The following is a 25,953-nucleotide window of genomic DNA, read 5'->3' as shown; positions in this document are numbered from 1 at the left end:
GCTAGCCCGACAGTCATCTGGTCGGTCGGTCAGCCACAGACCGGTCATGTGGTTGGTCAACCATCTGCTGGTCATCTGGTCCCTCAGCCCAGTGGCCAGGTAGCTCAGCTCGACCTGGTGACTAGGCAGCAGCTGACAATGAGGCCAGCACTCAGGAGGCTCTTTCCTTGATTCACTGACTGGCTTCTTGATTCCAGACAGAACCACTGGTGCCCACTCTGGTCATCTGGTCACACTGCTGATCTGCGAGGAGTTGTGCCCACATCCCTGCACACAGCGGCCCTGTGCTGCAGTCTCCCACGGGCCCCTGCCCTATCCCTCCCACCAGCCTGGTGGCAGAGGGACCCCCGGGGGGCATAGGTACCCATGGATGGAGACAAAAGTTTGCCTCAGAGGTTGTTGCTCTGATACTAATGAAACGTTCACCCAGAATGAGGTCTGGTGGGCAGAGGATGTGGCGTAATGGCCAGAGTTGCCGATATTGGAACTGGGGAACCAGGTTCGAGTCTCTGTGTTAGCTCAGCAATCTTTGTCTCTGGGTAAATCACTTAATATCTCCGTGCCCACAAAAAATGAACGTGTCCTTGTGTAATATAACTTGTGCTCATGTAAAGCATTCCAATATCTTTGGGTCGAGTTCGCTCTGTATAAAATTGTAAAAAAAGAAAGGTCTTCTATAAATGATTTAGCACCAGGTGCCCCATGAACATGCAGTGCACTAAGGTCGACGGAGGTGGCCCCCTTCCATCTGCCCTCCAGTCCCGGAGGGAGCAGCTCTACGCAATGGCCCAGAGGCCGGTTATCCCAGGGCAATTGAGGCTCCATGGCACACTGGTATCATTATGGTTTAGAGGGGTTCTGACATAGAGGCATTCAGTCATAATCCCACCGATGGTACATTTGCTCATTGGCTACTCAGTCAAACATATTTACCAAACATTTGAGCCTGCGGTTCCACCTGTACTAAGCGTGCTTACTATTGCAACAACATGTGATCAGTAGGGTAAAACTAACCTGTCTAACGACGGTCTAAACCCAGCTCATGTTCCCTTTTAGTGGGTGAATAATCCAATGCTCGGTGAATTCTGCTTCACAATGATAGGAAGAGCCAGCATTGAATTCCTCACTGCTTCCCTCCAGTACTGTTCTCATGGATAGCCTTGCTCCACAAGGCACCTTGCTAAGCTAGCAGGCCCCGTCTCAGGCACAGTAGCAGTCATCTTAGTTCCTGCTGAGGACCCACCCCATCTGTTAGAGCCTGTAGACCTCATCAATCCAAGTTTCACTCAATGATTTTAAGAGGTTGCCGTGGTTCTCACCCTTGAAAGTGGGCAATGATGCATCCTTTGTTTCCTGGATTTTTGAGAATTTGAGGATGTGGGCGACCGGCAGAGAGCTTGGGAGTGCTATTGTTACTCCACAATCCTTAGGCCACGCCCATATGGATTGCGGGCCTGATTCACAGAACTAACTTAAGACAAAATCCTAAACTTACTTCTTTTCGTATTCACAGAAGTTAGGATTTTGTCTTAAGTTTGTCTTAAGACAAATTTAAGACAGACTTAAGACAGACTTCAGACAGGCTTAAGTTAGGAGTTTGTATTAAGTCTGTCTTAAGTCTGTCTTAAGTCTGTCTTAAGTTGTCTTAAGACAAACTTAAGACAAAATCCTAACTTCTGTGAATACCAAAAGTAGTAAGTTTAGGATTTTGTCTTAAGTTAGTTCTGTGAATTGGCCCCTTAGTCTTGAGTGGTATAACCTCATAGCCTCCTGCTTCTCTGACCATCTTGGATTCACTGTTGCTTTCATTCTGCCAATTCCTGCTCTCAGGCATATAGAAGCAATAGTATTTACTGAGGCACAGGAATAGTTATTTACTAGTGACACAGAATGCATGCCTCTGCCGCATCCATGATTGTTTATTTTTTTTTTATTTTTTTTTAAAAACCTTTATTTTCAAAAGTCTGGACACAGCTATTCAGCCGACAACCCGGAGGTTCGGCAGCTTCGATAAAGAGGAACAGAGACGCGTCCACAGTACAGTGAAGGAGGAGTGCAAAGATTCCATTTTTAAATAAACACAAAACACACAACAACCCCCAGCAAGGCGAGAACACTGAATGCCCATGGTGATAGCCCCCCAGGGGAGGCAGGACCCCAATCATCTACCAGTTACAGTACTGTGAAAAGAGGAAGAAGGGGGACAGCAGAGGCCAAAGAAGTCCATTAACCATACTGAGCTGGAAAGAAGGTTAGGAGGAAAGCTGTTCCTCGGGGGGATCCAAATCAGGGGCAAGACAAATTCCCCCCCTGTATTGATTCCACCGCCCCCAGATGGCGTGCCACTTCCGAGGGCGGCCTCTAGCGCAATATACCGTCTTCTCCCTTAGCATACTCCAGTCCATATTTTCTTTCCACGCGGTCAATGTGGGGTGCCCCGCGGAGCCCCACAATCGCGCGATATCTCTCTTAGCGACCATGTTACCCAGAGTCACCCATTGGGTCTGTGCCTCATCGTGGTCAGTGGGCCCCCAGACATTCAGGAGGCAACACCGCGCTTCCGGCTGCATAGCAATGCCCGTCACCTCCCCCATCACTGCATGGACTCTCCTCCAGAATTCCGTAATGACACCACATTCCCAAATGATATGCAGGAAAGTACCCACCATACCACATCCCCTCCTGCATAGGCCGTCCTCCGAGAATCCCATGTGAACCAGCCTTGGCCCCGTCACATACACTCGATGCAGTATTTTAAGCTGCACCAGCCTCAGACGCGACGGGATCGCAACCTCCTTAGGAGAGGAAACAGCAGACTGCCAATCCTCGTCATCCAACTCGAGGCCATCCCTAGTCCACTGGTCCCTCAGCCCCAGAAGCATATCCGCACGGACGTTGATCAGTTTCATATAGATGAGCGAGATCGTGCTCTCGGGCATATGGCCATCAAGCACCCGGTCCTCCAAAGGAGAGGACTCAGGCACCTTCTCACCCTCTATGAGGACTGATCGGAGGGCGTGACGCACCTGAATATAGCGGAAAAACTCGGATGGCCCCAGCTCATACTCCTTCTGCAACTCTTCAAAGGACTTCACCCTCCCCTTAATCAGCACATCTCCGACCCTGGAGATGCCGATCAAGTCCCATTTGTCAAAGCCTTTTGTGTGCCAAAGCCTACCCAGTCTCTCAGATTCAAACAGCGGGGTAGCGAGGGTGAGCCTATCCTTCCAGCCCAGCGAGTCAGTTGCCATCTTCCACACACGCACCGCCACACCAGTGGGCCCCGTGAGGGACGAGTCCAGGGACCGCGAGTACAACGCCCTGTAATAGTTACCACCACGCAGCAACCACCTGTCCATGGCATACCCAGGGCTGAGGGCAGGGCCATAAAACCCATGATTAATCGCACTCAGCTGGGTGGCCCAATAGTACCGTCGGATGTCTGGAAGCGCAATACCCCCGTCGTACCATGGAAGCGTCAACTTTGCAATAGCTATTCGCGGCCGCCCATCCCACAGCAATGTTCGTTGGAGGCCTTCGACCTCCCGAAAGTAGTTGGCTGGTACCCAATCCAAAGTATTCTGCAGTGCGTAGAGGAACCGGGGAAGAGACATAATTTTGAACAGGGCCGCGCGCCCAACGAGGGAGAGCGGCAGCCTCCGCCAGCCCTCCACATCCCACCTCAGGCGCGCTAGGGGGGGGAGCAGGTTCCTCTCATATCGCACAGCAGAGTCCATGGAGATAAAGATCCCCAGATACACGAAGCCCCGCTGAGCGACCTGGATCGAACAAGTTCGAGGGATCGGTGGAACCTCGCCACTAAGAACATATAAATACGATTTACTCCAGTTGATAACGAGACCCGAGTTCCTACCGAAAGATGTGAGTACGTCACAGACCACTATAAGTGATTTCTTGGGTGAGGCAAGATACAACAGGATGTCATCAGCATAGAGCGATATACGGTCCTCCTGTTCAGGCGACCATCTAAGTCCCCGTATATCCGGGTGCCAGCGTATCCACGCAGCCAGCGGCTCAAGGGCGAGGGCGAACAACAATGGCGACAGGGGACAACCTTGCCGAGTACCCCTCCCAAGCTGAAACGGAGTCGACGCCCGGCCATTTACCACCACACTCGCAAGAGGGCCCTCATACAGCAACCTCACCCAGCTCACAAAACCGTGGCCAAAGCCGAACTTGGTCAACACGGCCCACAAATATGCCCATTCCACCGTGTCAAAGGCCATCGTGGCATCGAGAGACGCCACAATAGCTGGTTCACGCAGCGTGCCCGCCCTGGCGATTACACCATGAAGGCGCCGAAGATTTAACGCTGTGTTACGGTGCGGGATGAATCCGGATTGATCCGGGTGGACCAAGTCACCGAGTACCCTAATCAATCGGGCCGCCAGGATTTTAGCCAGAATTTTCGGCTCTGCGTTAAGGAGTGAGATAGGCCTATATGAGGCGCACTTATCTCGGGGTTTGCCCTCTTTGTGTATAACCACAATCGTCGCCAGTCGCTGATCCAACGGGAGGGCCCCACTCCCCCGCGCCTCCACGAACATGGCGCGCAGGTGAGGGGCGACCCTTTCCAGAAACAGCTTGTACAGGTCGACCGGCAAGCCATTCGGACCCGAGGCCTTGCCCGAGTTCAACGCGCGGATAGCCCCCGCCACCTCATCGACCGTTATGTCACCATCTAGATCGTCCCTATCTATATCGGAGAGACAGGGCAATGCGATATCCCGCAGGAGGTCACGCGAGTCCTCGGGCGGCCTGTCCGACACTGAGGCATAAACCATACGGAAATAGTCCGAGAAACACTGTACAATCCTCTCAGGTTCCACAATCACCTCTCCCGCCTCTCCCGTCAACTCTGGCACTACTCTATGGACCCGTTCTTTTTGGTCCAGCCAAGCCAGGAGTTTCCCGGCCTTGTCACCAACATCATACAGACGGCCCTGCTGTTCCCTACTGAGGGTCTTAGCGGCATTCGTCACCAGGTCCTTATACTCGGATTGCTTCAAGCACAGCTCATGCAGTGAGGCCTCTGTAACCTCCTCCTCCAGCGCTCCCTCCAAAGCCGCGATCTCCTCCTCAACCTGCATAACCTCGCCATCTCTCCGCTGCTTGGCAGCAACTACAAGGGAGAGGGCTTCCCCTCGCAGCACGGTCCTAAATGCTTCCCACAGCGACACTGCCGAGTCCACGGATCCCTGATTGTCCTTGAAAAAATTATCTACTGTCTTTACCAGCGCGCTGCGCATCTTGGGGTCTCGGAAATACCAAGGGTTGATAGGGGCCATCCTTCCCCCTCCCTCCCGACCTAGATCCAGCCTGACCCACACTGGCGAATGGTCAGATATACCACGCGCCATGTGCCTGGCCTCGGACACCAATGAGGCATGCGCAGCCAGAGTGAGTAGGTAATCAATCCTGGAAAGGCTACCATGCGCCCCGGAGTGGAAAGTGTATTGGCTCTGTGTGGGGTGCCGGAGCCTCCAGCAGTCTATCAGGCCAAGCGTGTCTAGAAAGTCTGGAAGCCACTTCTGAGCCCCCCCTGTGTCTCTGGGCGGGTATCTATCCAGCAGACCGGAGCCAACAGCGTTGAAATCACCTCCCACCACAAGCATACCCCCCGGGAGATCCAGCAAGGCCCTACCCAGATCTGTGAACGTGGAGGCCTGCAGGGCCGGCGGGACATAAACCGAAACTAAAACCAAAGTTCTTCCTTCCCACCGCCCCGCCACCGCCACAAACCTCCCCCTATCATCAACAATGGTGGAGTCCACCTCAAATGGTAGCGAGGCTCTGACTAGGATGCCCACACCCCTGGACCCAGAGGAGAATCCCGAATGAGCTATGAATTTATAACCCTTCCTATTCAGGGCATAGCACGTATTACCTATAAGATGCGTCTCCTGCAGCAGGGCAACATCCGGCAATGACCGTTTCAAGAATTGCAAAACAATCCCACGCTTAATGCGATCCCCCAAACCATTAACATTCCAGCTTATAACACTTAAACCCCTACCCCCCATCCCCAAACGTAAAGAGGCCCACCCCACACCCGAAGAGCCACCATGGAACAGTCCTGGAAATAATCACTATGCCTTGCAGAAACAAACCCCCCAACAACAAACCCAAAATCCCGGAAACCCCCCCCACCCTGCACCCCTGCTGCAGCTTACAAAGCCCCCCCAACTTGCAGTGTGCCTGTCGCCCTACCAAACCCAAAATCTACAAAAAGTACCCTAAGGGAGGAAAGAGCTCCCCTCGTCCTCCCACAACCTCCGTATTTACTGCAAGTCATTATCTAAAGTCAGTCCGAGTCAGTCCGGTTCCGAAGACATCAACCTTGTTCATCCCGGCCACTGTCCCCGTCTACGGCAGTGTCCTCTTCCGTGCGTCGTCGAGGCAGAGCGTCCAGCCATTCATCCGCCATGGCAGGCGACTCAAAGAAGAATGTACGGTCTTCAAACACCACACGTAGTCTGGCAGGGAAGAGCATGGCGTATTTCAGTTCCCTCTCCCGAAGCCTCCTCTTCACCCCCAGGAAGCCCTGCCGCTGCCTCTGCACCTGCTGGGTGAAGTCAGGATAGAAATTCACCGACGCGTTCTGGAAGGGGACCGGGCCCGTTACCCTCGAGGCCTGCAGGATAGCGTCCCGGTCTCGAAAATAAAAGAGCCGGGCGACAATCGGCCTCGGTGGGGCTCCCACCTTGGGCCGCCCACCCGGCACTCTATGGGCCCTCTCAACTGCGAAGAACTTCCCTAGACCCTTAGGCTGCAGATGGTTGAGCACCAAGTCCTCCACGAGCAGGTCCACTGAAGTCTCGTCCGAGGACCCCGATAACGCGCACGTTGTTGCGCCTGGCCCGGCTCTCGAAGTCCTCCAGCCGACGGGCGGCGAGATCACTCTCGGTCCGCAACTTACGGACCTCGGTCTGCAGGTCCGAGACATCATCGGCGAGGCCCGTGGTCTTGATGTCCAGGGATTTGACCCGTTCATTTGTTTTGCCCAAATCCGCGCGGATCAGATTAACATCCACCAAGATGGTATCCACTTTGTGCGCCAGGGCATCAACCTGTCTCCCAATCGAAGTCTGCAGCCCGTCAAGTGCGCCCATGACATCCTGCAGTGAGAGCTCCGGGGCCAAGGGTGAGGCAGTCTTCTGTGTGTCCGGGGACTGGCTCGGTGCACCAGGTGACCCCCTCTGCTGGGCATAGCGGTCCATGTTATTGGCTTGAGTATAGGCTCCCCGCCTGGTGGCCTTAGGCTTCGGCCGGTCCACCTCTGCTTTGCCCGACATGGTGGGCTCAAGCAAGTCGGTTCAAACAGGACTGCCCTCTCTCAGCGAGAGAGATCAGGAGTGCTCCGTCTTACGATGGGTCGCCAGTGTGGCATGCAGAGCGTCCAAATGATAATAAAGCAGCCGTGAGCACTCCCTGGGCTGGGCAGACAAAGGGCGAGAAAGTGAAAGTGAAAGGATAGGGACCTCCGTCCGGCAGTTCACACCTCGCCTGGCCGCTGTTGTTCAATTAGAGGTCGGGCATCCTGCCAACTCGAGCCCCTGGCATCCCTCGGAGATAGGCCTCAATCTTCCGCCATGCATAACTCCGGTTCCCGGTGGGCGATTCGACCTCGGGTGGCATCGATCGCCTCCCTGACAAGTCATCTACACGATGCCATGCATACAAACAGGTTTATATACAGGATAGACGACGGAGGGCACGAGGGTCTCGGGAGCTCAAAGCTCACGCGGCCATCTTGGTCAAGCGCTAGGCTCCTCGGATTGTTTGGTTTTGAATGCTTCTTTTTCCGAGACTGATAGTGCTAAGAAATTGTAAGCTGCAATTAAATTCCTATACATTCTCAGGTGTTAGTAAGTCATTGTGCTAATTTTGTGTTTTTCTTGTTTTAGGTGCAATAAATAAGGGTGTTTTCCCTCCCCTGGAAATTGGGAAAGCAGTGCTATTTCGGTAGTATGTATATCTGATGCAAGACATCTGAACAGAAAATGGTACTGGCTTTTGTATAATATTTAAAATTTGAGAATGCTGCCTATGTTACTAGATATTACAATACTATACGTTTTAACAATTACTTCTTCACTCTACAATATGACGAGAGTTGGAATATTGCAACCAATCTGTTGCTTCATTTTTGGGAATCTTTGAAGACCAGTTTGTGTAGATAATTTGGGAACATCCCTTTTCTGTACCGAGGGCTTGGTTGACCGTGGGTTTGAGCATTTTACAAAACAAAATATTGACTGGGTATTTGACATGGTCTATACCAGTCAATATATGCCCTTTGCTGTTCTACTCTCCTCTCTTAGAGCATTTCGGTCTTCTGATATAATTTAGAACAATGCATGAAGTTTCCTGCACATAAAGTATTTTATAGAGAAAACCATGATGAAACAGATTGTGCAATAGAGTACAGGCTTCAAGTACATGCGCAGAAGCAAATTTGCACACCCTGGCATTTCCTTGTTAGACGCCCACCCCAGAAGTAATTTTGTCTAACTGTTGATGTGCTTAAAAGTTGCTAAGTATAGCAGAAATGTAACTCTTTTAGAACAACTTGACTAACCTTTGCAGAACTTCTTTTCATAGGGAATGCCATCTTCCGGATCAATACCCTATAGGATAAAACATCAACACATCCACTTAGTGTTCCTTGAATAATAATCACTGATTTAAGGCTGTCAAAAAACATATGCTCATTTGCATTGGGGTGAAGCACAAAATAATATATGGTAATGATATTCTCACTTTCCATTTGTTGTTACGAAAGCTGGAAAGTATTGTGAAGAAAGGCTGGATTGACCTTAAGGGACACAGAAAATTCCCAGTGGACTAAGAAATAGTCAGGGTTGGGTAAACTGCTGGAACCTCACTTTATCCAGCATACAAAAATACAGAATAAAAGATGAATCATTTTTTATTAAATCACAAAGCCTTAGTAACCTCTTCATTATTAATTGATCAATGAAATATATTCCGGCCTAAATCTACATTAGAGAAGTCAGTTGTAAAGGAGGAACAGATTGAATATATCCACAAGACAGAATCTGAATTAGATATGTTTGTCATATCAATTTGATGGTTGAAACAAATTCCATGCTGCCATACATCAATTCATAGTTTCCAGTTATCCTTCTAGTTCACAGCTATTTGTTAAATTGCTGTAACAATGTCTACATCTGCAACTTTACCTTTAATTGGAACAAATAATGCTCTTTTATAAGACTCCACAGTACAATAGTGTGAGGTTGAAAAGCTAAATTAGTTTTAAGCATAAAGGTAATGTTATTCCAAATTAGTAACCAAAAGTGCTTTAAGACTGAAAAGTCGAAAAATAAATGAAAGGAAGTCCCAATAGCTCTCCTGCAAGACCCGCATAAATTAGGAAGTGGGTTATTCATTTTTTGTAAACAATACGGGATGGAAAAAGTATTTTAATTGTACTCACTGATCTAGAAGAATAAAACGTTTTTCCCAATAGCATAGCATATGTCAGTTAACATTACAATAAGTAAATCTCCTTCCTATTTGAATCCATTTTAGGACTTAAGCTTGTAGAATTCTTTCATCTTAGATAAATATTGAGTTGTGGGTAAGATTAGAAATATAAGGTCGGGGGAGGGTACGGCACAACAGCACACAATACAACACGTGAGGGAGGACATTGAGAAGAATTCCGAGAATCAAAAAACAAGGAGTTTGAGTTTTGTAAGTTCAAGATTGAGTTATGTTATTTTTTTTCTCAAAAGGCAAAGTATCATGGTGAAGGGGCTGTCTGGGCGGAACTCTCAGAATATAATGCAATGAGTCTGCGAATTGCATCAGTTAATGTCTGTGGGCTAAACGACCAAAATAAACGGCAAAGGGCTGTTATTCTGTTCAAATCCTTACGAATTGATATATTATGTGCCCAAGAAACACATATAGAAGGCACTAGAGGCAATCTTCAAGGTCATGGTGAATACTAAACATGGTACCCGCACAAGAGGGGTAGCAATTCTTACCCGCAGGAATGATATCACGGTTAAGAGAAAGCTAGCTGACCTATGGGGTCACTGGGCAATGGCCGAATGCTTGGTGGGTGGGGAAATATTTACTATATGCTCAGTTTATGGTTCGACTGGTGATGATCCTGAGATTTTAGATTTTCTAGACGCAGAACTTGCAATGTGGCCTGCTCCGGTGATTATCTGCAGGGATTTTAATATTAATGGGCTGGGGGTTCACTGGGGATCTACACAAAGTAGTGATTTTGGTAGGAAAAGAAGGGTCTCTGTAGCCCTTACTAATCTGGTCAGTAATAATGGCCTTACCAATGTTTGGGCTTATCTGAAACCCGAAGACCCCGGCAGTACTTTTTTCTCCGCTCCGCATAAGGCTATTTCACGCTTAGATTATTTTTTTGTTTCGCACCATTTTATCTCTAAATTTTAGGATTGAGATGCACCCCCGGATATTATCGGATCACAATCCATTAGTTCTCACAGCTACTTTTAATGGGTTGGCAAGGCAAGAACGGGTTTGGACGTTTGAACGGGGTCTTTTATATGATCCAGATTATGTTACACATATGAAGGGATGGATCAAGGAATTTTGGGATTTCAATCATGGGAGCACATGTATAGGGATTGTTTGGGATGCTTTCAAAGCAGAGGTTAGAGGGGAGACCATGAGTTACAGCCTGCATCGCCAAAAGAGGGCGGCTCTTCAAGAGGAATCAAGCAGGGAAGACTTATCTAAGATAGAAAAGGAGTTGGCCAGCTCCATCAATTCGGGTAGCCCAATAGAGGACATATTATGACAGGTGGCTGTTAAAAAAACTGAGGCTGGTGAGCGGATCGCTAAAAAGGCAGTGGAAACCTATATGGCAAAACAAGAAAATTGCTACGGATTCAGCGAGAGGGTTGGGCATACCCTGGCGGTGAGGCTCGGACAAAAAACTAGCTCAGGAGAGATAGTTGAAATCCAGGATATTAGTGGGAACTTAGTAGACGATGCCTCTGCTATCAGAGATGCTTTTCGGCAATTTTATCAACAACTTTACAGCCATGAACCCTCTAGAGAGCTGAATAAAATACAAGAGTATTTAGGGAAGATCCCCCAATCTCGGGTTGATTCAGTGGATAAAGAGGCCCTAGAGGTGGTTCTGGCGCAAGAGGAGGTAATGGCTGCTCTGCAATATTTACAATCAAGCAAAGCTGCAGGCCCAGATCAGATTCCAGTGGAGTTCTATAAGAAATTTGCGGATATATTAGGACCGGATTTATTGGAGGTTAGTAGGCAAGCCCAAAGAGGCGGATTAGCCCCAGAGTCATGGGCAGGGGCAAATATAGTATTCTTCGTAAAAAAAGATAAATCACAGAAGGAGTTAGGTTCATATCGCCCAATAACACTTTTAAACAGCGATGTAAAAATTTACTCTAAAGCCTTGGCAATGAGGTTGAACCCTATTTTGAGGAAATCTATTCATCCTTGCCAACATGGGTTTATAACTGGCCGTGGAACAACGCAGCATGTTCGCCGATTGATAACATTGCTTGATGCCACGGAGATCTCAGGGGACCCTATGGCTGCTCTGCTTTTGGATGCTGAGAAGGCATTTGATAGGGTTTCCTGGGACTTCCTCTGGGCGACTCTGGAATGGTTTGGTCTGGGTGAAGGATTCTCGAAAGCCATCCAGGTTTTATACAGGGCACCTACTGCTCGCCTGAGATTAAATGGCAGCTATACGCTGCCTTTTTTTATCAACCGGGGAACTCGGCAGGGGTGTCCCTGTTTGCCCCTCCTTTTTGCCATATACATTGATCCCTTAATACGATTATTCATGGCAAATAATGGAATTAAGCCTATAGTTACTCAAGGGTTGGAATCTAAAGTATTGGCATACGCGGATGACGTTGCCATTGTCACCGCAAACCCGGCAACCTCGATTATAGTGGTTGAGGCAGTAGCCCAGGAGTTTGGTAGATACTCTGGTATGCCTTAAATAAAACTAAAACTCAGATTATTAAGAATAGACATCTTAGTTTGGCCGACCCACGTGTATCTGAGTCAGCAGTGTATTTAGGCATTTTGATTATGTCGGACCTGGGGAATTTAGTCGCCAGAAATATTCAACCAGTAATTAGGAAGGCCAGGGCCAACTTTGATAGATTTAACAACTTACATATGTCATTAGTCGGCCGCTGCAACGTGGTTAAAATGATGTTTTTACCTAAAATACTGTACTTATTTAGGGCAATACCATTAGAATTTGAAAAACATTGGTTCTCAATTCTGGAGAGTATAGTTAACCATTTTATTTGGGCACTGGGGAAAACGAGGCGGGCCCTAAGATCACGTCACTTCCACGGGAAAGAGGGGGCTTTGCTGTCCCTGATTTAAAAATGTATTACTGGGCAGCAGCTCTTCAGTATATGAGCATATTGTTTGGTGCTCCCTCTGGTGAACTCGCTGAAGAAGCTGCACTCCCTGATGTTTATAAATTGCTGCTCGGGGATCAAGCTGAGAACTGTTTTATGAAGTTTAGCGAGCCCTGCTATTATTGAGGACAAAATTTAAGACACTATTAGCTGCTTTTAAAATCTGGGCAGCACTTAAAAGAAAGATTGGCTTAGGAAGGATTAATTACTATACACAGCTTCATAAAAACCCTATGTTCCCTGAAAAATGTTTATGCAATTATGGCAGATTGGGATCAGCGGGGGGTTCGAAAGGTTGGGGATCTAATACAGAGGGAGTGTTTTCGCCAGTTTAGGGATCTCCAGATGGAGTATGGTGTAGATCGTGGTACATTTTTTAAATACCTGCAGCTTCGTAGTTTTCTTAGTAAGAAGGTGGGAGGGCTTAGTGAGATTAGTAAAATTAAAGTCATAGATATCATTAGAGACAATAATATATCTTCTATCAGGTCAATATATGCAGAATTAACTGTACTGAAACAAGACGATTTAGACAAACATGTAACCAAATGGGTGGAGCGGGTAGGTGCAGAACCGGCGAGGTTCCTGTATTCTTTAGAACTAGGTCAGATGGTTGTATGCTCAGCCGGGCTTCAAGCACAGCATTATAAAACTCTTTTTGCACTTTATTATGCTCCGGCCAGGATTGCACAGTGGGGTAGACAGGTAGGATCCAGCTGCTCTCGGTGCAACGCACTGAAAGCTGATTTGGTACATATGTTTGCAACCTGCCCATCCCTCGAGAACCTGATAGACTCAATAAGGAAGTTTCTTGATGTGACATTAGGCTTGAAAATTACACTAACACCTGCCTTTATACTTCTCGGAGTTAGTAATAACGAGGTACAAGACCCTTCTCACCAATTTCTCTTTTTGGCTATGGCTGTGCTACGGATTAATATTGCCTCTGCTTGGCTCGATCCACTGCCGCCATCTTTTCACCAGTGGTGGTCACGACTACTCGCTATCTTCACTTTGGAAAGAGCTATATATGAGAGAAGGTGGGGGAAAGCGAGAATTATGGGGCGACGTATTTGGGCCCCCTTAATACGGTGGAAGGAGACATTGTTAACTGATGATTTCTGAACCTCATGTTGAAATGAATAGGTGTAACTATCCGGTGTAATATATATCAGTATATGTTAGGACACGTAATCCTATTGTTATGTGATCGAGCTCTTGTTTAGTACTAATCGTTTTAACTATAATCAGGTTATTGATGAATTTTTTGTCTGATCGTATATAGGAATGTGTTGTATTTAGGACTCAAACGAATCAATGTTTAAACGGTTTCTCCCTTTTTATTTTTGGTTAAAATAAGTCTCGATGCCACGGCTAAATATGTTATATAAAATATGTGCTGTTTATATAAAAATTCAAATCTGAATAAAAATATATTAAAAAAAAGAAATATAATTTATGGGAAGATTTGTTGATTCTGAAGAATATCTAGAAATATTCTCCAGCACATTTATAGGCTTATCATCTCAATAAAAAAAACTGACTTAGGTAAATGATACTGTTATTCCACTTGAGAAAATGTAAGCTAAATATCCTCTGTAAAAAAAAATCACTTTACCCCTTAAACTCATTTGTTCTGATTCTTTCACAAAATAAATTTGTCATTCACTCTAACAATTCATTATACCATAAGATGCTTTTTTGTAACAAATTATTGAAGAATACCTGATCTAAAGTGCTAGATATAATTGTGGCAACCCAAAAGGAAAATATATTAGGTGTCTGGGACAACAACTCTTTAAACAAAAAGACTGATAAAAAAGCATTTTTTCCTTCCACATTTTCACACAAATGACAATATAATGTCCATAGACTAGGAACCACGATTTCCAAATAGCGATTCTATCCAAATCGTTATTTGGAAATCCCCATTCCTTATGTATGAAACATTTTGTTTCTTACTTGCAATTACTAGAGGGTCGCAAATTGACCTACCTCATAAATATTGATGAGGTAGGTTACAGTTTGCATCCCATTAGGCATCAAAGACATCACAGGGATAGTGGTCTGCTGAGGTCAGCAGACCACCATGTTGGTGATTGCGTTTTAATAAAGGTTTTTTTGATGCATTTCAACCATGAAAAATGAAACGTTTTGTTTTCCCAACATTCACAAAGGGGAAGGGCCCCTTCCAATTTGTGAATGCATTACCACCAGTTTTGATTTGGTTGGAAAGTGTGAATGTTTTGCAGCTGCATTTTGGTAACAAAACATTCGTCCATGGTAATGTGATTCTGTATTTGGAAGGGATGCTCTAATCACGCCCCTTTCAAATACCGAATTGCAAAATCCAAATTGCTACTTGGTAACAGTTACCAAATCACAATTTGGGCATTATATATTTCCAAAAGCATTTTTCAGGCCGCAAGTGGGCTGATAATGCGATTAGGCCCATTTGCGACCTGAAAATTGCTTTGTATATATGGCTTAAGGATCCAAAAGCGAATTGCAGCTAAGGGAGTCATTACGATGCAGGTTGGACCGGCATTCGTGGTCCTTTCGGAGGTGGTAGGACCGCGACAGTCTTGTAGGGATCAGTCAGTTCGACGCTGGATTACGATGAATGCATCGTGTATTCCGAATGACCGATGACAGACTGCCGACTCTGACAGCCTTCCTCCGACCACCGAGATGACAGTCAAAGGAAAAACAGCAGCCATAAGGCAGTGCAGGTATCTCCGACCGCCGTCTGGATTACAATGTGGGTTTCCGATGACCCACCGTGGCGGTCCTGCCGACTGCCTTGAGTCATGAGAAACAAAAGTGTTGGGGTCCATACTCAGCCAATTCTGCTTCTCCGAAGCAGTCCCCACTGTGGATCCCTTACTCCACATCCCCTCTACACCTAAGCTGCTGCACCCAAAAGTTTACTACCCTGCGGAGCAGGAATCCTGGTAAGTCTTTCAGCGGTATGTTTCCCCATTGACTGAACTGTGCACATTCCAAAACACTCCAGCAATGAGGTACATGGAGCACAAGGTATATCCCCATATATGTCATCCATGTGTGCACAATTCACCAGTTTTCTGTGATTTTGTATGCACTTGCAGCAACATATTCAGGGATATGTGCACCGCCACAGATGGAACCGCCACAGTAGCAGTAGTTGCATCATATTACGACGAGGGAACTTTCCGGGTCTCAGCGGTCAGACTCGGATCGTGGGGGTTGGATGGTCGGTCCGACGGGCATCGTAATGAACTCCTACCTTGCTGTAAGTAGCATGATGAAAGTTATGATGAAAACTTAGGGGATCAAATTCCTCCTTTAACCTTAGGTAATATTAATACAGGTAGTGAAATTCAAGCCCGCTTTAGGTGTACTATTGAAAAATTTACAATAAAGAGACAAGGGGCATATTATCAAGACAGGTGATAAAATTATCGCAGAAAACTGCCGCTAAAACGGCGATCTAACATGGGCTTCAATTGGAATTAAACAGAGAAATACAATGGGGCTCAGTAAAATTAAGTGATATGCCTAGGATAACACAATTTGGTAAAGTGGGAAACTTATTTTCGAATTCTGGTCTCCGGTTTCTATTGCATATTGCTCAGTCACTAGACCACCGCCTTGCAAAATAAAATATTTGGCTAATATATATTGGTCACAACATGACTCTCACAGAGCTGAATTTCTTGAAGATCAGTGAAAGGCAATTCTAGGATGTAACAACTATGCCTTCCCAAATGTACCCAATTGTACTTATAGACACATGTATTTTGTGTAGAATTATAGAGAAAATATTGTATTTAATGGCCAGTATTTGCTCACTTCAAATGGGCATTAAGTTGAATTCAGAGCCCGTGTTCGTGCAAGTGAATTTTTCTGCCCCTCCTCTTGACTGTGAACCACCGTCTTGTCATCATAGACCCATTATGTCTGAACTACCAACTCTTGGAATAACAGAGTATATTAGGGACAGGGCTTCTCCAAAACATAAAGTAAAATATTATGCTGTTTATGAACTACTTTTTCAATATATTTTTACATTAAGATATATTTTGCAGATAAAGGGGCTTACACACAAAGGCAATTTGGAGTACGTGAAGTAGAACTCCTATAATACTCTTTTACATACTCTTACTTACCTGTGTGAATTGGCCCCAAAACACCTAAAATTGGAAATGTTGAGGGTAGTACAAATAGGAAAGAATATGCACTCTTTGTACTTTTACTAGTGTGGAGTTGGATGTCTCAAGGCCGATTCACAAAGGCACGTATGAGTACGTAAAAGAGTACGCTAAGGCCTTTTTAAATAGGGTGCACGGTCCCTGTTTGAATCGCGGTGCACCTTTGGTTGGATGCACCTGGAACATATGAGCTGTGCTATAGTGATATAAGATAGTAATATAGTGAGGGTGCATAGGCAAAGGCCACCCTCAATGCAAATGAGAGAACAATCCTTTGAGTGTGCGCTGCGCCTTTTTACACCACTCTGCAACGCAGCTCTGTGGCGCTTACTGGAGGTACGTAGTGGGCTAGTTGGACCCCAGGGACACTCAGGATTGAAGAGGAATTAATTCCCCAACTTAAAACGTGCCACAGGGCGTGTTAGCACACATGTCACCTCAGGCCCCGCCCCCTCCCTTCACCACTGTGCAAACGCGCCCGTGGCGCGTTTTAAGTTGGGAGATTAAGTCCCCTTGAATCCTGAGGGTCCCTGGGTCCAGCTAGCCCACCAGGTACCTTCAGTAAGCGCCACAGAGCTGAGTTGCAGAGAGGTCTAAAAAGGGGCGTGGCCTGGACAACCTCTCTGCAATGCAGCCCCGTGGCGCTTACTGGAGGTACCTGGTGGGCTAGTTGGCCCCCAGGGACACCCAGTATTGAAGGGGAATTAACTCCCCAACTTCAAACGCGCCACAGGGCGCGTTTGCAGAGTGTTGCTGGGAGGGGGCGGGGCCTCCAGCACGATCGGGAGTTGTTTTTTAAAGTTTTTTTTGGGAAGGGGAGCTGTGTGGCCCCCCTTCTTTTTACTGTTTTTGGGCCCTGAGGACCCCATCCCCCAGGGCCTGACCCCCATATAAAAAAATATATATATATTAACGGGAAGGGGGCCGCGTGGGCCCCCCTCCCGTGGCCTATTCCGGGCCCTGGGGACGCCATCCCCCGGGGCATGGCCTAACTTTTTTTTTTATTATTATGGAGGAGGGGTTCCGTGGCCCCTCTCCTCAGGCCATTTATGGCCCCGGGGTCCCCATCCCCCGGGGCCATCCTTTGCATGCTTTATTTTTTTTAATTATTTTAATTATTATTTGGGAGGGGGGTCACGTGGCCACCCTCCCGGCCACTTCTGGCCCCGGGGACCCCATCCACTGGGGCATGGCCAGTGTTTTAAAAAATATATATATATTTGGAGGGGGCTGCATGGCCCCACTCCTCAGGCCATTTATGGCCCCGGGGATCCCATCCCCCGGGTCCGGCCTTTGCGTATTTATTTATTTTTTACAAAATGTATTATTGGGGAGGGGGGCGGCGTGGCCTCCCTCCCTGGCCACTTCTAGCCCCGGGGACCCCATCTCGTTGAGAACCGTGGGGGGAGCCCCAATGCCCCCACATTCCCAGCCGGCTCCCCGCCTCCTGCGGGAGCTGGCATTGCTTTTCCAGACGGGGGGCTGCTAAGATGCAGGTTTCCTGCTCTCTCTTCCAAAATCCCAACCACAGTTTGCTCCCGCCCTGCCATAGCAAACAGCAGTGTCCCGGGGGTGGGCACCCCCGGACACTGCAGGAGCCGGCCCTGGGGGGTGGCGGTCCACAGGTCCATCACAGGCTCTAGGAGAGGGACCACGCGACCCCCCTCCCAACATCTGACCAGCCCCAGGGGGTGGTGGTCCCCGGTGCTCGGGGGTCCGTTACAGACCCCAAATTTAAATATTAGTGCCCCGGGGAGGTGGCGGTCACCGGGGCGTGTGGGGGGGGCTCGAGCCCCCCACACAGGTATATTTTTGAAAAAATAAAGAAGCCCCGGGGGTGGCGGTCCCCGGGACTGCGGGGGGGGCATCACTGATGACATCATCCACGTGAAAATCTGATGCACCTCATCAGAGCCTAATATAATAGTTGAAACACCCACTCTAAAATAGAGAGTATAATTTTCAAAACCATGAACACACCAATACCGGTTAGTACATATCCACTCACTAATTCCTAGTTCTACACACACATCCATTCATTCACCTATACAGTCACTCATACATACAGTCAGCCGTCAAAACAGCATTATCATATCCAGTCGCATATCTATACAGACACTCACACACCGCCTCTCAATGATAGAGTTATTCACACATGTAGTAAGTAATGGAAATAATCAATCACAGTTTTATTTACTCACCTGTACAGTTACGCATATACCACCTCACTTATTTACACATATACTAACACATACTTCAACTCTAATACAATAACTAATTCAAGCACACACAGATCCATACAGGCACTCTCACAATCACTCAGTCTCACATATAGTCATTTATACACTCCAACACTAATATATACTGCCTTTCACATATGCAGTTACTCACACATGTACCACTGAGGCATCCATTCACTCACCAATACACTCATACACACACTCACCGAGCCATACAGCCCTTCACAGATATAGACTTGAACACATATACCCAGTGAACTATCCACTCACACATCTATGCACAGAGTCACACCCCCACCCATCCACACAGACACTCAGGCACCCATACTCAGACAACCAATCAATACCCATATAGATCCTCATTTAACTGCTAACCAACGCATGCAATCGCTTACACACCAACTGACAACCTAAACTGTGTGAATGTCTGTATCAGTCACTAACACATGCATTAAGTAAGACACAATTAATCACGCACTTATACAGTCAGTTACACACCTACTTAATCATCCATCCTGACTCTCATACACCCATTCATTCTTCAGTACACCTTGGCATATATATTTATATATAAAACATATTTACATTTTATAGAAACACATAGTCACTGGATGATGTCATCAGTGATGTCATTTGAGATGTCATCAGTGATGTCATCAGTGATGTCACTGACCATGTCATGAATGATGTAATATGTGACGTCATCAGCAGTGCATTGCGGGGGCACGAGTTATAGTTAGCTCAACTAACTATAACAGGGGAATTCCTATGGTTTTCTATGAGGGAAATGTCCAACTAACTATAACGTCCCTGAAACCTATGCTTATTTTCAGTGAATTTCTAAGGTTTTTTAAATGCTAATTCCTAACTATAACGTCTGTAAAACCTATGGTATGATAAATTTCTCCTGTAAAGAAATTAACACGTTGTGCAATACAATACAATACAGAAATGAATCCCACAAATTTAAAAGAATAATTAAAAAAAAATAGTGAACAGGCTTCTAGAAGAATATAACAAGAAAAAGGAAATAAAAGGAGAAAGAAAAAAGGAAAAAAGGAAAAAAAAGGAAGGTATAGAACGACAAACAGTAAAATAAACATAAAAAAATGGCAGAAAGAAACTCTAGCCGGGCGCAGAGAGCCAATGAGCTCCTGGATGACAATATGGTGTCTATGGATTCTCCTAGCTCCAGCAGCATACATACGGAAGGGTGAAGACAGACTGTACAGAGCCTTATCAGAGAGCTACAACAGGCAAAAATAGTAGAAATTAATAAATGCTGGGAAAAGACAACCCTGGAAAAATATATCGAGTTTAAAAGAGTGCCCAGGGGGTCTACGTATTTTAATTATGCCCACACTAAACGATCTAGACCTGGATCTGATAAAACAGTGGCAAATGAACACAAATGAATGCTCTGTAAGATTAATGAAAACATTAATCCTGCATGCTGAGCGGAAACTAGAAGGTATCCTGGTAAAAATTAAAACTTTGGAGGATGAATTGGATAAACTACCGAATAATGATGAGCGCGGCCCCCCTCCTGGAGCCTTGTCGTGGCCCTGGGGACCGCCACCCCCACAGGGCCGGCTCCTGCAGGGAAACCTGCTCTCTCTTCCAAATAGCAAAGCAGATTGCTTTTCCACATGGGGAGCAGCATGTTAGCTGCTCCCCATGTGGAAAAGCAATGCCGGCTCCCGCAGGAGGCGGGGAACCGGCAGGGCCGTGGGGGGATTGGGGACCCCCCCACGGTCCCCAACGGAGGCCAGGCCCTGGGGTATGGGGTCCCCGGGGCCCGTAGTGGCCCGGGAGGGGCCCACGTGGCCCCCCTCCCCAAAATAAAAAGAATAAAAAAAATTAAAACGGCCCCGGCGGATGGGGTCCCTGGGGCCCAAAGAGGCCACAGGAGGGGGCAAGGCAGCCCCCCTCCAAAAAAATAAAACAAAAAAGGGCCATGCCCTGGGGGATGGGGTCCCCGGAGCAAATTAAGGCCTCGGGAGGGGGGCCACGCGGCCCCCCTCCACAGTTTTAAAAAATAAATAAAAATCAGGGCAGGCCCTGGGGGATGGGGTCCCCAGGGCCAAAAAATAAGAAAAAGAAGGGGAGCTACACAGCCCCCCTTCTTAAAAAGACATAAAAAAAAAACAGAATCTGGAGGAGGCCACGCCCCCTCCTTTCATCACTCTGCAAATGCGCCCCCTGGAGCGTTTGCAGAGGGGGAACAAATTCCCCTTCAATACTGGGGGTCCCTGAGGGCCAACTAGCCCACCAGGAACCTCCAGTATGCGCCAGGGGGCTGCATTGCAGAGAGGTGTAATGAGACCACGCCCTTTTTTACACCTCTCTGCAACGCAGCTCCATGACACTTACTGGAGGTACCTGGTGGGCTAGTTGGCCGCCAGGGGACCTCAGGATTCAAGGGGACTTAATCTCCCAACTTAAAATGTGCCACGGGGCGCGTTTGCACAGTGGTGAAGGTAGGGGGCGGGGCCTGAGGTGATGCTGTGCAAACACACCCTGTGGCACGTTTTAAGTTGGGGAATTCATTCCTCTTCAATCCAGAGGTCCCCTAGGGGACAACTAGCCCACCAGGTACCTCCACTAAGCGCCACGGAGCTGCGTTGCAGAGTGTTGTAAAAAGGGGTGTGGCCTCTGAACAACTCTCTGCAACGCAGCTCGCTGGCGCATACTGGAGGTACCTGGTGGGCTAGTTGGACGCCAGAGGACCTCAGGATTCAAGGGGACTTAATCCCCCAACTTAAAACACCCCACGGGCGCGTTTGCACAGTGGTGAAGGTAGGGGGCGGGGCCTGAGGTGATATGTGTGCAAACACGCCCTGTGGCGCGTTTTAAGTTGGGGAATTCATTCCTCTTCAATCCTGAGGGTCCCTGGGGACCAACTAGCCCACCAGATACCTCCAGTAAGCACCACGGAGCTGCGTTGCAGAGTGTTGTAAAAAGGGGCGTGGCCTCCGAACACCTCTCTGCAATGCAGCCCCCTTGCGCATACTGGAGGTACATGGTGGGCTAGTTGGCCCCCAGGGGACCTCAGGATTGAAGAGGAATCAATTCCCAAACTTAAAACGTGCCACAGGGCATGTTTGCACACATATCACCTCAGGCCCCGCCCCCTTCCTTCACCATTGTACAAATATTCCTCTAAAATCAGCCGAACTACGAATTCCGATTTACTCACCTGTAATCAGGAGAGAACCCTGGGCTGCATCTTTTAGCCCAGCACTGACCCTGAAAAGTAATTCTAAGTATACTTACTAGTAACTTGTATTTCCTTCCATAGGAATCCGTTGTGTGGTTTTCAGCAGAAAATTTTCTAACTGTCCATTTTTGAAACGTACACGTATTCCTCTAAAATCAGCCAAACTACGAATTCCGATTTACTCACCTGTAATCAGGAGAGAACCCAGTGCTGCATCTTTTAGCCCAGCACTGACCCTGAAAAGTAAATCTAAGCGTATTTACCAGTAACTTGTATTTCCGTCCATAGGAATCCATTGTGTGGTTTTCAGCAGAAAAGTTTCTGTGTCTATTTTCACAAACTAAAAATATTCCTCTAAAATCAGCCGAACTACGAATTCCGATTTACTCACCTGTAATCAAGAGAGAACCCTGGGCTGCATCTTTTGGCCCAGCACTGACTCTGAAAAATAATTCTAAGCGTACTTACCAGTAACTTGTATTTCCTTCCATAGGAATCCATTGGGTGGTTTTCACCAGAAAATTTTCTAACTGTCCATTTTTGAAACGTGCACGTATTCCTCTAAAATCAGCCAAACTACGAATTCCGATTTACTCACCTGTAATCAGGAGAGAACCCAGTGCTGCACCTTTTTGCCCAGCACTGAACATGAAAGGTAATTCTAAGCGTATTTACCAGTAACTTGTATTTCCTTCCATAGGAATCCATTGTGTGGTTTTCAGCAGAAAAGTTTCTAAGTGTCTATTTTCACAAACTAAAAATATTCCTCTAAAATCAGCCGAACTACGAATTCCGGTTTACTCACCTGTTATCAGGAGAGAACCCAGGGCTGCATCTTTTAGCCCAGCACTGAACATGAAAGGTAATTCTAAGCGTACTTACCAGTAACTTGTATTTCCTTCCATAGGAATCCATTGTGTGGTTTTCAGCAGAAAAGTTTCTAAGTGTCTATTTTCACAAACAAAAAATATTCCTAAAAAATCGTCTGTATGACTTAAACACATTCTTTCAACTGTTTACAGGAGGTTGGCCAGTGCTGGATCCAGGATCCATCACTGAGTAAGAAAAAGTAACGATAACATTGGTGATTCTATGTGAAAAAATTTCTAAGTGTCAACTTTTAAAATACAATAATATTCCTTAAAAATAATTACTGTAACCAAAACGCTTTTACTCAACTTTTTACAGGAGATGTCCAAGGACTGAATCTAGGATCCAGTTCAGTGGTTAGAAAAGTAATCCATAAAGTAACTAATTGCATTTAACTAGAAATTTGAGATGTCATCAGTGATGTCATGAGTGATGTCACTGACCATGTCATGAGTGATGTAATATGTGAGGTCATCAGCAGTGCATTGCGGGGGCGTGAGCTATAGTTAGCTGAACTAACTATAACAGGGGAATTTCTAGGGTTTTGTACGAGGGAAATGTCCAGCTAACTATAACACCCCTGAAACCTATGTTTTTTTCAGTGAATTTCTAAGGTTTTTTAAATGCCAATTCCTAACTATAACGCCCCTGAAACCTTTGGTTTTTTGGTTTTTTCAGTGAATATATATATATATATATATATATATATATATATATATATATATATATATATACCATAATGAAGAAAGACACTTAAACGTGGCTATGAGAGCTAAGACAGCATAGTAAGAGAAGGGTGCAGTTCAATAATTGATAAACAGACTGTGTTATATTTGGTATCAGAAATCAATGGTGATGGAACATTTTCTAGACGGCACTAATGGGTATGGTCAAAAACCTCATCCCAAGTTGGCAGACCAAACTCTCCCAAGATCACTGTTTTTGTTGTTGCTCTTGTGAGAATTTGCAGACTTGGAATCTTGGGGTCAGGCTCTCTCTATCCGAAAAGTCATAAAGCTAATAGGGCGGGCATCTTGAAGTCAGGCTTGTACACAATTACTGATTATAAACATTTTAAGAAATGCTTGCTGGAATAAAGACATAGCAAGAAAATGATTGTTTAAAGCATACTGTGCATATATGTGATAAGGAATTTAATATGTAATGACTGTATGCTTTTGAAATGTAAAACAGTTTTCATGCATTTCAAAGTAAGTACACGATGCAAAGCAGAAATATACACCAACCTGCCATAGCATGGTGAGACAAAGAAATACTCCTCAAGCCGGAGTAAAAGCCTAATCTATTCATACTTTAAAGTATTAGTAATAAAAGCTCTGGCAGCTGTCTGTAGCTCAACTTACAAATGATGTATACACAGCCTCGGTTCTCAGAACAGGATTACACAGGCAGTGGAAAATGTACCCGTTGAGAATAATGTGTGCAGGGGCCCATGCTGATAATCAAAAAGAATGTTTAATGCAAGAAATAACTGTACTGTCCACTGAATGTGGTCGGCATGTGTAGCACTCTAATGATGGCTTCCCCAGCTGGTGATGTGTTTCCAGTTGAGTACGTGCCTCGCGCGGGGTAGTGTGCTGCTGAACAGGCCTGGAGTGCAGCCGCATGAAGAAGGGAGCATGGTTTAATATGTGCATTGATTAATGCAGAGCAAGAACTGACAGGAAACTGAGTGTTATGTGTTCTCAACCATCCCGTTCAGCTAGTCGTTTATATAGACACATTCTTCACTGTTTTGGACTGCTGCAGGGGCACTACAGTCTCAAGCCAACATCACGAGCCCAGGAGGAGGGCTCTGACTTCCTGGCAGCGCTTATAGGCGCGTTGTGATCTTGCAGGCATGGAGCGTGTTCTTCATAATTGTGGCCCGATGCAGGGGACTCCAGGCCACAATCAAGATTGTGAGCTCAGGAAGAAGGCTTTGACTTCGTAGCATGACTTTTCATTGTTTTCCCGCAGGATGTGCCAGAGCTCTTGCCCAGGTGAAGACCTGGCAAAAAGCGGGCCCATCTGCACCTGTCTGTGGCCAAAAGAGGCTGGGCCACCCCTCTGAGAACTGGAACTTGAGATCTTTTCTGTAGTATGTTCACTGGTTGATCACCTGTTTCCTTTATTACTAGTTATCATAATTTTGATTGCCTTGTCATGGTTAAAAAAGAGTCTACTTCTGCAAGGGACAACCCATTGGCAGCCACAATAGTATCTTGTCTTACTAATGTCATGGGAGTCCTTGAACCAGAGATCGGCTCGGTTGAAGAACAGTTGTGCTCTGCAATGAAGTACTCATCTGGTAAAGGTAGTTGGCTGGAGCCTAAAGGATCACCCAAGCCGGGATGCAGTCTTAGCTCCCCTCTGTGGCAGTTAGCCATAAGGGAGGGAAATCCATGAGTATTAGACGTTCCTGATTAAATCAATACCCTAGAGGCGGGTCTCCTGTGCCCAGCGCATTTGAGTGGTCGAGGGAGAATGTCCTCAATGAAGCACACAAGGGCGGAGGGGTGCACGCGTTCCCTAAACACCATAAAGTCAGATGCCATGTGAAGTTAGGAACACATAGCCAGTCAGGTAACAGCATTCACAGTACATGCAGTGATCATGAGCTCCCCATGTCAGGCATCTAGACACATTACCCACTGGCTGCATTGTTTTCCTGCAAGTACAAGGCCTATTTGGATTCCCCATACAATACATTAATTTATGGCTCCAAAGACAGAGGTTCACATTCCTTACCCACAAAGGATCTCCGGAACTATTGTATTGCATTCAATGAACTGTATAAAAACCCATGTTAGACCGATTGTAAATTGAGACAGTCCTCAGACCCTATGCCTGTGGCTGTTCTCCCGTGTGCACTATTTAATTATACGAACTGGTCCTATTTTGACAAATGCCTCTTGTTTTTTCAAGGTATTTCATGTTCAAGCAACACTAGTCCTTAAAAGTGTGATTCC

At 46.5% G+C, this 25,953-nt stretch overlaps 1 protein-coding gene across 1 annotated transcript in view; it reads right to left on the bottom strand.

Moving 5' to 3' along the window:
• The window catches only part of AOAH (acyloxyacyl hydrolase), a 780,853-nt gene that overhangs the window by 360,543 nt on the left and 394,357 nt on the right, over window positions 1-25,953 (bottom strand). Inside the window, exon 10 of the mRNA XM_085607471.1 lies at window positions 8,603-8,651. Coding sequence (XP_085463597.1) covers window positions 8,603-8,651 — 49 coding nt within the window. The remainder of the gene's footprint in view (window positions 1-8,602; window positions 8,652-25,953) is intronic.

The sequence above is a fragment of the Triturus cristatus genome, chromosome 5_2 (genome assembly GCF_964204655.1).
Source record: "Triturus cristatus chromosome 5_2, aTriCri1.1, whole genome shotgun sequence".
NCBI lineage: Eukaryota > Metazoa > Chordata > Amphibia > Caudata > Salamandridae > Triturus > Triturus cristatus.
The sequence above is the reverse complement of the archived record's forward strand: the minus strand, read 5'-3'. Positions and strand labels throughout refer to the sequence as shown.